Consider the following 14,046-nt stretch of genomic DNA (forward strand, 5'->3'; position numbering starts at 1 on the left):
TTTTTGTTCACATGGAAAATCATTAAATGAATCTTTTAAAGCAGTGATTCTCATACGTTTTAGATTCAAGGCACCCCTCTGAAAATGCCAGTGTTAAGCTTTAACTAGTTTTTTTAACTGTGGAAAAATAAATAGAGCAATTCACCTCTTGCAAAGATGGTACCTTTTCTGTACCAAAAGGAGCAGTTATATGTCAGCTAATTCTCTAAAACAGCTTCTCTGCACCTAAATTTCAAATAGTATTTTTCAAATCAGTGTTTTTTAGCATTATGTTATACAGGAAATTCCACTAAAATGAACACTTTTTCCAGTTATCTTGACATGCAGTTACATTTGCAGTAGATATGGATACATTTTCAAACTTACATGTTCAGCATTAAGGACACCTATATACATGCTCTGGAGTGGGGGTGGAGGCTTTTTAATTAGAGTGGCTCTGCTCTAATTAAAACACCCACAGTGTCTCGTGTATTCAGCATCCCCACATTTCAAAATGGTGGCTAACTTTAAAGCTCATCAAGCTTTAGTTAAAGCAGTCCTGCCACCATTTTGAAATGCAGGGATGCTGAATACACAAGAGACTCCAGCAGACTTGATTAATCGAGTCTGCTCTGATGCGTTCTAATCAGAATGTGTTGGAGCACATGTAAAAGTGCCCTAAAGGCCTGAATCCACATTAAGATAACTAAATAACAGTCCCACCCCTCCCTCCCTCCCCCTCTACCTTACTAGGCTGCTTTGTGAACATTTTTCTCAGCAACATTTTATATATTTGTCTCCCATGTACTTTGCTTGAAGGCTGATTTTTTTTTTTTTTTAAGCCTTTGGCCTATGGGTACTAAACTGCTTCTTTGTATGTTCTCTATGCATATATTTTTTCGTATTTGGGCTTTTTTGTATATATGTAGGGATGTATGTCCCTCTATCCATGTGCAAGTGTAAATTGAGATTTATTAATACTGTGCACAAAGTGTTCAGGTCCCTGCTGTTGCGAAGTTTGGCTGCTGTATTGAATGACATATATCACATGAGACCATGCCAATTTATTTTTAAATAAATCCGGAGGCATTATGTAGTTGTTTTAACGGTATTATAATTTATTTTATATTTTTTCTTTAGATTAGATGATTAATGACATGGCTAGTGGTTTCTAAGGAGTATGATAAGTGTTTCAGATATAGACCAGCAAGACAGTTACATAGGGTACATTAATGCATTTTGTAAACATTTTTCATCTAATATAGACAAATTAAAATGCATATGTTGAAAATAAGCAGCGCTCGCCACACAAAAGGCTACATTACTTCATTTATCCATTTTGCTGTTTTTCTCCACAGGTGTTGGTGTCTGTCCAGTCCCTCATCTTGGTAGCAGAACCCTATTTTAATGAACCAGGGTATGAAAGATCTAGAGGTACTCCTAGTGGTACACAGAGCTCTAGAGAGTATGATGGAAATATACGGCAGGCAACAGTTAAATGGGCTATGCTTGAACAAATCAGAAATCCTTCGCCATGTTTTAAGGAGGTAAGTATTATGAAATTAAAAGTAGCTACCTAGCTTTAATAACCAAAAGACTCAGACAGTTATAATTGCTTTATACTGGAAATTGTATCTCTTTTAGATGCAGATGTTTCAAACACAAAAAGCTAAGACAAATATTATACAGCTATGGAACATGATAGAAGAATATTTAGGAATCTTCAGTGGACTAAGCCATTAAATATAAAAGCATTAGGTCCTGAAAGCGGGGGGGAGAGCTTTGCTCAAAGATGTTGAACCACTGAACATGCCAGTGCAATAACAATAGTTCATGTTACACCCAAGTGATATTCTGCATATCTGAAAATACCAACAAGGCCAGTTTTCTCTCAGGCCAAGGCTCCAGTAGAATTTTAACAATGAACTTCCCTTGAAATTACAAGCTCCTTGTTGTCCCCTAGAAACACCCAGTGCTCTTTGGGGTTTCCTAAAAAACTGTAGCCACAATTAAATCAGATTTTGGAGGATGCTAGATGAATTTGAGGCTGTGAGAAGATATAGGGGGAGTGCCATCTTCAATTTCACTTGACAATACTAGGAATGCCTCCAGATTGGCTTTTTTGAGAAGTCCACATGGCATCTTTGCCTTAAAAAGGAGCAACTCAAAATCATGAGGCAGTGAACCCTAGTGAAGAAGGTATGGGGCTGAAACCAAAGGACTCTCATTCTGAAACCGCTCTGACACTCGCTGTTTGAGAGAAGTAAAAAGCTTCTTTTTGTTAAAGAGTCTGTGAGTATTTCTGTGCATAGGTCCCTAACAATCATCATCATGACATCCGAATTCCCTGCTGTAAGGTGAATCCCAAAGAACCATATTGTGGGAGTCTCCCAAAAAATCAGCCAGTCCTATCTACTGTTAACGGCCCTGGAATCAATTGGTTTCAGATAAGTTTATGGGGTTTGGTTTGAGGGCAGACAGCATGGGGAGTAGGAACAATTTCAGCCTGTGGATGAAAAGTATATAAAAAAGCTTAAAGGAAAATGTTGGAAATAACTACTAAACACAAACTTTGGAATGACAGAAATGTGCATATTATTATCTAGCTTCGTACTAGAAAATGGGGTGACAGTGATGACTTGTGGAAGTGCGAGCTATAAGAGGGACTTATTTTACTAGAATTTACAAATTTTTGAAAGAGGTGGAGAATCTAAGTGTGGTTCTATAAATTTTGGCGAGTTCATGTTTCACAGTTTAAAAGTTGACTGTTCTAATTGTATTGTGTGAAAATTGCTGATCTATACTATGAAGAGGTACTTAGTTGCCAGATTCTCTTCTACCTGTTAGGTGCCTAAGTGTAATTATTTCCCACCCTGTTCCAGTCCTTGAAAATTATTAATGCATCTACTTTTGTAGCGGCAGTCTTTTACCCCTACAATTGAGTCTCTAAAGATCAGCAAAGAGAAGGAGCCACCCACCTTTTATATTGGGAGTTTCTTTAGGGACTTCTGCCTAGTGCAGAATAATCCCACTTAGATATTTAAGGGAACTTAGGTAGACTATCATTTGGTCCTTTGTAGGGACAAAGCTGAATGGGATTTCTGCTCATCTAAAAGCACAGAAAATAATTTTCAGGCCTCTGCCAGTTTCTGTTAGGATTACTTTGTGGTTGTTCACAAGATAAATATTTATTAATATAAAACCAGTTGACTTGAACTTGATACGGCAGTGTTGACCTTATTATATTAATGACTTTGTCTTCACTGGACCAGCAAATCTGGTATTTAAAGAAAAAAACTAAATCACTTCATTTTGATGAATTCACTTGGTCATGCTGCTCCAGATATAAAAGGAAAGTTAGAAGTCTATTACTAGACAGGAAGGACAAATTAAAAGCCATAAAAGAATTGGTATGATCATTACTGCAAGATAGTTGGTCAAACATGAGTGAACCCTACAACTTCTGTCAGCATCCCTAAAGAGAATTTTTTTATGTAAAAGTGTAGCTTATATTAAAGTCGCCATCTTATCATGGTGGTTCTCACCCTTTTTTAGCATGGGAACCACTCAAGGCACAGCTCAAGTCTCAAGCACCCCTCCAGAATTTCTATAAATTGATCAGCACTCCATTTAAAAAAACTGTATTGACCCAAATCCAAGACAGCCCTGAATTTTAGATGCTTCCCCCCATTTATTAGATTCTAGACATGGAAAATTAGAAACTTGTTTTAATTTCCCATATCTAGAATCTAGTTATTGGATCTCCCCATCACTGCCACAGGGATAGCAATGACTAGGGGGCAGGCAGCTTGCCCCATGTGCCTTATCTGTTCTACTTTCCCCCCACCACACACACACACCTGCCATTCTACCTCCCCCTGCTCCCCTCCCTCCATCCCCAACCACTTGTGCCCTTCTGGTGACTATCCCCACTCCCCTGCCACTTGCCTTTGCAGCTGCTCAGACTTGGTCTCTGCCAGGGGCATGGAGCATTTGACTGGGCCAGGGAGTAGCAGTGAGAAAGGTCCAGGCTCTAACCCCCAGCCCAGGTCAGGGTCAGGGTTGGAGTCTCAATAGCTCACCCTGCTCCTCCACACATCTGTTTCCCATAATCCCCTGGCTCGGAGCACCTCTTCCCCATGAGCCCCCTTCCCTCCCCTCCTCACTGTCTGCACATCTCTTCCCATAAAGAAATGGGCAGACAGCGCATCTTCCCCTTCCCCGCCACCCTTTCCCCTGTGCTCCCCCCTGTACTGTATGTCCCTACACCCCTTCCCTTTGCTCCCCTCACTCTGCATGTCCCTTTCCTTGCACCCCCCCGCCATCTGATCCCCATGCCCCATGCACCCCCTACCTGCCTCACGGGCCACCTTGGCCCCATTGGGAGCCTCAGCAGTTGCTTTTCTGATATGTGCTCAACTCTAAGACGAGGAGTCTTTTTCCTTTAGCTGAATGGGGGAAATAAACTTGTGTTAGGTTTGAGTAAATATAGTAACTTATTTATTATAGTGCTTGGCCTCTCTTTGCAGAGGGGCCAAGCAGCAGAGGCAAAGGGAGTGGGCAACCAGGGACTCAGCCTGAGCCTATACTTACCTGTTTATTTCCTCATCCCTCACACCACCCTTCAAAGGATCTCTGGGTACACCCCAGCTGAAAATCACTGTCTTGCAGGATTATTCACATTGCTAGACTTCTTTCAAGGGTACAGGTTACATTAGACCTCCACCTTTTTAGTATGCAGAAATCTTAAGAATAACTGCAAGAATACAAATTGTAAAGTTAGCAAGAGCATGGAAGGAGAAATATCCACAGGAATAGCTAAGTTGGTTCCATGGGAAGGGGAAGTTTATCACATTCCTAGATAAACTGTGACATGTGCTGTATGCTCTGGCCCTATTAATTCAGATATTAATATGGTAAGAAAACCATAGTTGTTCTTCTAAATGGACTATTAATATTTTACATAAGAACTTACAGGCATTGACACAGATGGTGCTGTGACACCTCTTTCAACTAATAAATCTTTCATAAGTATTTGTAAGTAGTTTTTGCTGAGGAAAATTATCTAATTATAGCTATTTAAATAACTGAAAATGGTAAAAAAGTGCATTTTAATATTTCCCATGTAGCTCATTGATCTCTGTTACCCACTTGACACTGACATGACTCTATTCCTTATGCAGACCAAATTAAGCTAATACATTTGGATTACCTGTAGAGCTTAATTCAGTTTCAGTAGCTTGCCTTTGAAGTAAAATCACCAAAAATTTGTTCAATGCTTTTTGCCTACCAGCTGAACATCTTGGATTCTGTTAATATGTGGGGATTTTTTTAAAGCAGGCATCACACCGTGATATCCTGTCTTATTGTTAAGCGGGTGGAGTAAGGTGTATCCAAATGGATTTATCCTAGTAGAGAGCAGTCATTCAGTGAGAGCAGATGATGATTCTTACAAAGACACCTTTTGAAATGATTGCAACAGTAAAACAGCTCACTGCCTGCATGCAAGATTTGTAGCTTGGATTGATTTCTATAAAACTACAAAACAAGTAAGCAAAAAGTAACATTGACATTAAAAAGCAGATCTCAGCTTACAGAAAGCAAATAAATCTTGAAATATGCTCTGAAACTCCCATCCCTGGGGGAAGGAAAATGGTCTGAATTTCCACCCACTGTACCTGATGGTTTTGGATAAGAACTTTCTTCTTCTAAATCTTCCAATTGTTAGCTTCCTTTTTCTGCAACTCCCAAATAATCTTCAGCTCCTGCTTGGGACTTATTGGAGAGTCATGATGTAAATCACATCTCCTTAAACCTCAAATGAGATGTGCATAATTTGAAGTAAACTTAGATGGTTCTTCGGAATATACCTCACCGTGTAGGGCTGAGATGTCATTGTGCTGAGGAAAAAAAGGTCAAGGTACTAATATGTTTTCTGCTAAATCAGAGAATCATACTGGATTAAAATGGCTGTTACCATGTGCCCACAACTCATTATATCAGATGCTTCACAAATGTTGTATGGCATGAGTCCCTTTGGAGTGCTGCTTCATCGCTTCTCCCTATTCCACATGCATCACCTACACATTAGATGAACGGAATTTTTATCTTTCTTATACATTAATATGCAGATCCAATATACTGTTTGGAGGTTATGCATTGAAAAAAGATCTGATCAGCTAGCATACTTACTATGTTCAGTGCCTGTGGAAACGAAGCTATATTGCCAAGAGGGAAAAAGAAAAACTGGAGCTTTAAATTATGTTAAATAGTGCATGCACTAGGTTCCTGTTTAAACCATTATAACTGCTCCAAATAGAAATCAAGCTTCACCAGGCAACTGACAATTGTATGTACAATTTAAGGGCTATAATTTCTAACAAATTTTCACCCTTCTCCCCTCTTCCCACTGAATTGCTAGAGTAGAACAATTCAAAAGATAGTGTTGATTCTTAGCAGAAGCAGAATGCTCTTTCCATGGCATGAGGGAATTGATTAAGTTTTATCTTGTACAGGAGAACGGTGAATAACTGTGCCTTATCAACTGCTTGCTGTTTCTGAAGCAGAGTTTCTGTTTTTCTCTTAAAGCACTATAAAGCATGCTTGCTGTTGTCTTGATCAGGAAATCTCTTGCTGTATGTCAAGGTGGAAGAAATACATTTCCCATTTATGTTAACAAAGTACTTTAATATGCAGTTTCTGGCTATGGACAGATATAATTTATAACCACTTCAAAATGAGAAAGGAAATTGCCCCTGTGGAGAATGCATCAGCTGCTGCACTGTAGCTATTAACACTGCCTGCTCATGTAGAGATGCACATTACCTTAGTCCTTGCAAATTTAATTCTGAATGAACTAGGGTTAAGATTGCAACAGTTTTGTTATGCTTGTATCACTACAGGAGCATTCAATTGTAACAGTTATGCAATTATATATCAACCACGTGTTTTTGTAGCAGCAGGGAGGTCCGCCCCAGCTTGTGCAGTTATGTTTCCTGTCTTTCTTTATTTGATATTGCCAGTAAATTTGCTATTTATAGGACAGCTGATATTATAACTTGTCTTCGAAAACTTCATTCTTCTAATCAAAAAACTATGTTTTCTCCAGTAAAGGACTATTTCTAAGTGTATAAGTGGAAGGAAATCAAGAAGTGTTGTCATGAGGACAGCTGTTGGCTGTCTTGTATGTGTTGGGGGTAATGAATTGATTTTACAATAGCAGCCTTTATCTGGTGACTTATTAATACGCTGCTTTAACCGACTAGAGTTTCTTCAAAATGCTAGATAATACATTTTTAATTAATAAAAGAATATGATGACAATTAAGAGAGATTATCCTAAACAAATAATAGTCTTACACTTCCTGGAATTAAATCAGTGTGGTGTTGTTCTATGTGATATGCAAAGACTTACTCAGCATTGAAAGAGCAAGTTTTTATGGTCAATGGGCCACAGAAGGAATAAAGTAATGTCTTTTGCTGTAGACATAATTAAGCCAAGCTTCTCATTAACATTACATCATGGCATCCTCCTTTTCCACTCTGCTTATATTAGGTATGACATTGTAGAAGACAGTTGTAATGTTAGGAGCTAATAATAGAAGTTGATTCATTGATGTAAAAATAGATTAATTAAGCAATTCAGTGTTGCACTGAAAAAAATGTATCTTTCCCTTTGCAGTACAACAAGGACAAGCCTAGCACTGCATTTTTCTCAAGCTTAAAAAGATTTTATATAAACCATTGCTGTCCCAGATTTCTTCCAGCCATTATATAAAAAAAAAAAATCAGCCACTTATCCACCTGCCCATCACCACTTTCTTGGCCATTCATGCGCAAGTTTTAGTAGGAATAGGGCTTTGGAGTTTTCAGGTTATAATTGTTTTGGTGTTTAGGTTGTTTAGTACTTACAGATAAAGCTGTACCATTCAAGGCATCGTTTGCATCTGCCTATGTTCCCTCTTTGGGTTTTGGGTACATGTTTTGGAAATCATGAGTAAGGGTCACATTTACTCTGATTTGAAAAACTACTAGAAGTAGATGTTTGCTCTAATGAAATAAGAAAATTTGGTTCCTCACCTACAAACCAAATGCCTGGTCGTTTAGTTGAAAGATGCACAGCTTGTACTAGGTTCATTTTTCATGCCAGGGAGACCTGTTCATTGCATTGCTGGTCTTTCCTGATGGAATAGACTTGGATAGACTCGGAAAATCCAGTGGCATCAGTGGCAGTCCGTTCATGAATTACCTAGCCCAGAGGCAAGTAGAAGGATGAATTAATCTTATGTGTGGTAGATACTTGTCTGGTCTCTACCACTGTACTGTCTACCACTGTACTGTCCAAGTACTTCACAATTCTTTATCTTCACAATGTGCCTGGGAAGTACTTACATTCCCTTGCTTATATTTAAGTAACAGAGAGGCATGTACGAAATGTGTAGCAGATTAAGTAATTGAACCCAGGTCTTCAAGTCTGAGCCTGACTCAAATTGCTTTAAGGTCAGCTTGGTCGTGAGCTTACAACATTAGCTACTCAGTCATAACTTGGTGTGTGTACACTCTTATCCTAAAGTAAAGGTAAGGTAACTTATCCCACCTCGCTTCTACCAGTATAGTAGGGAGCCATACCAGCAATCTGTAGTCTGTGATTACAAATACCTACAAAGGTTCTAGCCCTTCCCAGGGGGTATGGTAGTAGTTACACTCCCTTCACACCAGTTGACAGCTGCAGTTAAGAGTACTTCATAACTATTGATGCTCTTCCATTTGCTTCACTTGGGAATGCAACTTTTTCTACTATTTGTGTTTTGTTTGTTCCAAAAGCAGTAGAGTCATGTGACAGAAGTATTATTTAAAGCTCTTCCCCATTGCACCACGCCACACACACGCAAACCCCCTCTGTGCTAGCAAAGGAATGGTTTTTAAAACAAGTGATAAAAGCTCTACTAATGCGGTAGTTGGGGTTTTTTTCCAAATTAGAAAGTATTGATGTGCAAATGTATATCCTATATAACAGATTTTATCTGGAGTTTCTGGTTAAGCAGAGAATTTGGCTAGTATTTTATGTGCTGACAAATTTGATAGCGTCCAATCATGCACTGTGTTTAGACATTCAGACTCCAGCTGTGTAACACAAGTGGGTACTTATATGGCAATTGCTAATCGAGATGACGTTTTTAGGTCAGCACTTGCCGTCTTCATGTTCTTAAATCATGTGCATGTTAAGTCAGCGATTAGATTTGTTTGTTGTCTTACACTGCATATTTCCTTACAGGTTATACATAAACATTTTTACTTGAAAAGAGTGGAGATCATGGCTCAATGTGAAGAATGGATAGCAGACATACAGCATTACAGCAGTGACAAACGGGTAGGCAGGACGATGTCTCATCATGCAGCAGCTCTTAAGGTGAGGTGCCCAACAATGGTGTCATTCCTACGAGAGGAACAAAGAGCAGAGTGGCACAAGTCAAAACAAAAAAGGCAACCTTTAAAAAAAGTGCAAACATAACTGACAGCTTTACAATTGTTGAGATGCACTGTAGGTGGTTGTCAGTTTCACAAAAGGTTATGAATTTGCTTGTAAATGGGATTTATTTCTTTTCTATGTAGTTTCTCATGAGTATTTACTCTGCAGTATTTTTCATAAGGAATAAAGTAGAGGAGTGTAAGAGATCTTCATGGAGATTTTGTAGCATTTTATTTGTTTTGAGATGTATGTGGAATATGCTAATTCCAATGCAGCCTCCCTGTGCTATAAATTTTTAAAGCTAGGAAACAATTTCCTTACATGGACTAAGAGAAAATTGTATGAGGCCTAGAACAGCTAGCATTTTGCCTTGCACTTACTGTAATTTTTAAGTAAGACAGTTTCATAGTTTCTAGGGTTGGAAGGGACCTGAGCAGATCATCTAGTCCGACCCTCTGCCATGGCAGGAAAGAATACTGGGGTCAAATGACCCCAGCAAGGTGTTCATCCAACCTCCTCTTAAAGACCCCCAGGGTAAGAGCCTGCACCACTTCTCTTGGAAGTTGGTTCCAGACCCTAGCCGCCCTGACTGTGAAGTAGCGCCTCTTGCTATCTAACCTAAACCTACCCTCTGCCAATGGTTAATAATGGTTAACACCTCTAATTCCCTGTTGGTTTGTTATTTTATTGTTCTAGTGTATTTTAGTATCCTTTAAGGAGGATGACAAGACATTTCTTACGTTCATAAATTCACTTGTGTTTTTTGTGCAAAAAAAGTAGAATTTTATGGATTTACTATTGAGGGACACTTTCTGTTGCTACATATACATTGTTTGAATACAATTGGGCTTGTTACTAGTGTGCAGTTTACAGGTATGTTCATATGCTAACATTTATGTGTCTCTATTATCTTACTACTATACCTTTTAGAAGCGGTGAGTTCTGGTTGTCCAAAATTTCCCCTGGAGTCCCAGCCCCAACTGGGCCACTCCACCATTTTAATGGACAGCATTGCAATACCTGGGCACTTCCATTGCTGCCTTCCCTAGGCTCCTTTGTTTTGCAAGGCTTGTTGGGGCTGGAGGAATTCCATATCCCTACTCATGCTGACTGTGTGCAAGGGACCTAGGTTCTTACAGCCACTTCTGGGTGCTCACTTGTATATCTTTCCTAGAAATTTGCTAGGAACAAAATTACTCTCTCTTCAAAGTGTGAAAAGTAACATTTTAATGTTTCAATGCAGCGTCACACAGCTCAGCTGCGGGAAGAGCTTCTGAAACTTCCCTGTCCTGAAGGCTTGGATCCAGATGCTGATGACTCCACAGAAAAATGCGGTGCCACAACAAGTTCTGAGGAGACTATGTTGCATGACCAGGTGAAACCGAGCAGCAGTAAAGATATCCCCAGTGACTTCAAATTATGAGCTGCATTGACATAGACTTTCTAGACGCAAAGGCTTTGAAGCACAAGCCAAATATGTCAATATTTGTATGTAAGAAACTAATTATGTAATAGGTAATGAAATTGAAGCTATACTATGCCCTTAAGGATATACAGTTTAATTCAAAATGATCTTTTATTTACCTGTACAAGAGTGTAAACTTTTTTTGTGCTTTTATTTTTCAATTGTGAGAACCACTGATTGGTATGTTTAAAAAGTTATGTATACAAGAAATGGATAAATCACTGATATATAAGGGAAACTACCTTAGGAAAGAATGTTTACTGAATGTTTATTATTATTTTTTTTTTACTTGTAGAGTGAGGGCGGTTGTAACAAAGAATATATATTGGTCATTCTTACAGCTACTATTTAAAGTCGGAAAATTTTCACTGAATTTGATAGATTTTACGTTTGGCCATATCTTCATGCTCATATTTGATTTCTAAAGGAAACCTCCTGTATACTTCAATAAAAGTTAAATGGACATGCTCCCTCTTTTATGATTTACTGGTACATTTTTTAAATAATCTGCCATAAAATACATTATAGCTGGAGACTTGCACTTGTATGACTGAATTTATTACAGTCAACGTATTTAATTTTATGCTTACTAATTCTAAAATGCAGATGAAATAAATGCACATGGTTTTACCTCATGCCAAAATTTGGACTTCTGAATTTATCTTTTGTTTAGTTACTTTTATGCAGGGTAATAAGTGTTCCAAAATCTGTCTTGATTTGATTGTAAGGGCTATTCTGGAATTATTTTTTTAATGAATTATCTGATTTTACCAAATAAAATCAGATGTATTAATTTTACTACTTAAGTACTAGCCAGGAGCTAAGGACATCTTGCATAGGTCATACTGTAAAGGTTCCTTTTCAATTTTATACTTAAAGCCACAGATGCATACTAAAAAAATAAGGTATTAGGTGGGTTTAATAATTCAGTGTTGCTTTTAAGACTACAGGTACTACAGTCAGTTGTTCTTAATTTTCAGTAATCCTTAAAGAACTAATCAAATATTATTCTCCCTCAGATGAGAGAGAGATCTGTTGTAATAACAATACTATCGATCAGGAAAGAAACAAAATCTTTTCGTTTTCTATTTGTTGCTGTTTATAAGTATCAAATCGGACTCTTTTTTGGTTTTTGATTTATTGTGCATCATTTCTCACAATTAAAAATGGCACGAAATGCTAACTAGACTTAAATGTATCAAGTTGAGCAAGGTCTGCCTATTTGTTACCTTGGGGAGTCTTTGCGATAACCACATTGTTAAGCAAAGCAAACAGCCAAATACTGGAATCCATGATTACATTGGGAGACATTTGAAACGGGGTTTGGTGCAGCTGCTCCCTTGATATTGTCTCAGTGTTGTGGTAGCATTCACTTAATTGTGTGCAACTCTCAATCTTATTTCCTTGTCATTTTCTTATAATACTGGAGGGATAATGCTTTTACAAGGTTCAAAATAAAAGGAGCTGCAGTTTAGTAGAATAGTGACTGTCCTCTCACATTTCCAGTACGTTCTCTTCTGTTTCAAAGATGTTTTGTATTGTATTATTAAAGAAAAGTTCTAGTTTAAAAGAGTTAGTTAAAACCCTCTGTTTTCAAATGCATTTTTTCCCAAAAAGTTCCTTTTGAGTTGAAACTTGCTGCATAAGGCAGCTACTCAACCAACAGAAACTGGTCAAGAAGGATTGAAACCAAGCTCACACCAACAGAAGTCTGCTCCACACCTTCAACCTGAAGATAAATTCTTTATATACATGTCCCAGAGAAATTTTATGAGTGCTGGCAACACATGAGTTAAGTCTGATAATGCGCAGATAACACTGGCTCATGGAAATTTCCACAGTGTGCCCAGCATGTGCCCCCTGGGCGACCCCAGGAGCTGTCAATCACCGGTGACCTACTTTTCAGCCCTGCGCATGCCTGGTTTCCACGCAGAGCTTGATCAGACTCATGCTCAGTTAACAAGAGCATGACGTCATCGTTCCAGAAAATTCTAACGGCCAAGCAGCCTGATTGGGAAGGGGCTGCTATATTAGTGTGTGAGCCCCCACCTCGGTGTGGGTTGTGTGGGTGTCGTTGGTGAGAGAGTGGTGATAGACCGTGCGCTACCTGTAGCAGAGGCTGCTTTTAGCAGGGACTGCAAGGCAGAGAGCGATATTGGGATTCAATCCCCGGTTCTCTTCACAACCTCACGCAACGATTCATACCCTCAATTTTCGTTTCTCCTCGTATTGATTCTCCTGATCACCGGACTGTTTTGGCTTTGATCTTGATTTTGATTACGTCTCTGCGGCTCCGATACTGATTCCAGCTTTCACTTACCTGGCTTTTTGACTGACCTCAGCATCCATCATCGACTACGACTCGGCTCATACCATATCTCAGCTGCATCACATCCTGGCTCTCGACCTTGGCTTTCTCTTCGACCACCCATTTGTCCACCTTGGACTGGCGTCACAACCATTTCGCTCTTCCTGACGCGTTACAGTTTTGTCTATTGTTCGTGTTGTTCGTTCGACCCCTTTATGAGCTGTTGACCAGCCCTGAGACTAACCAACAGGCAGCCGCACCTAGCTCTGGCTAGAAAGCAAGGGCTTGTTGGGGAACCTCGTGGGCCAACAGACCCCTTTGTTCTTGTTCGTTCCGTTTTGCAACTTTAAACTGTAACTGAAGCAAGCATCGCAACCTACAGCATCAAAAGCGTAAGTCAAATAAATCTCCATCTGTTTTGAAACCACTACGTTTTCGTGCCTCAGAACTCCATGGCAAAAAATCCCGCCTGTTTCGTGTCCAATCCGCCACCACCCGGCCGCCCAACCGTGACACCGTGAGCTTGGTTTACCAACTCCAGGACAATACATAGGTCAAGTTTTACCTCTACTGAAAATAACTTGGAAGAAAATGTAACTTGCACCATCGGTGTTGAGTAGGCAGGGAAGATGCCTATATAATACTTTTGTCTGGTACACAAGTTTTTGCATACAGAGGGATAATTTTAACATCACATGTAGTGTATATGTCTGTAGTTTATTTCAATGAAGTCATAGAGTTGTCATGCAGATGTAAACTAGTGCATGTGACTTCAGAACAAACCTGTATGAATACCCAAGGTATTATTTTTGGCACTCTCACAAGT

General features: G+C 39.1%; 1 protein-coding gene across 6 annotated transcripts in view; it reads left to right on the plus strand.

Annotated features, from left to right (window-relative positions):
- BIRC6 (baculoviral IAP repeat containing 6) overlaps positions 1-12,389 on the plus strand; it is a 312,653-nt gene extending 300,264 nt beyond the window's left edge. For 4 of the 6 annotated variants that reach the window (XM_090045538.1, XM_090045571.1, XM_090045554.1 and 1 more), the window contains exons 72-74: positions 1,338-1,526; positions 9,253-9,387; positions 10,691-12,388. In XM_090045538.1, coding sequence (XP_089901664.1) covers positions 1,338-1,526; positions 9,253-9,387; positions 10,691-10,870 — 504 coding nt within the window. In that variant the 3' untranslated portion in view covers positions 10,871-12,388. Of the gene's footprint in view, positions 1-1,337; positions 1,527-9,252; positions 9,388-10,690 lie in introns of all 6 variants that reach the window. The other 2 variants (XM_090045546.1, XM_090045562.1) reach the window with 1 other exon arrangement.
- The last annotated feature ends 1,657 nt before the right edge of the window (positions 12,390-14,046 follow it).

The sequence above is a fragment of the Crocodylus siamensis genome, chromosome 1, assembly GCF_052110815.1.
Source record: "Crocodylus siamensis isolate JL-2025a chromosome 1, ASM5211081v1, whole genome shotgun sequence".
Classification (NCBI taxonomy): domain Eukaryota; kingdom Metazoa; phylum Chordata; order Crocodylia; family Crocodylidae; genus Crocodylus; species Crocodylus siamensis.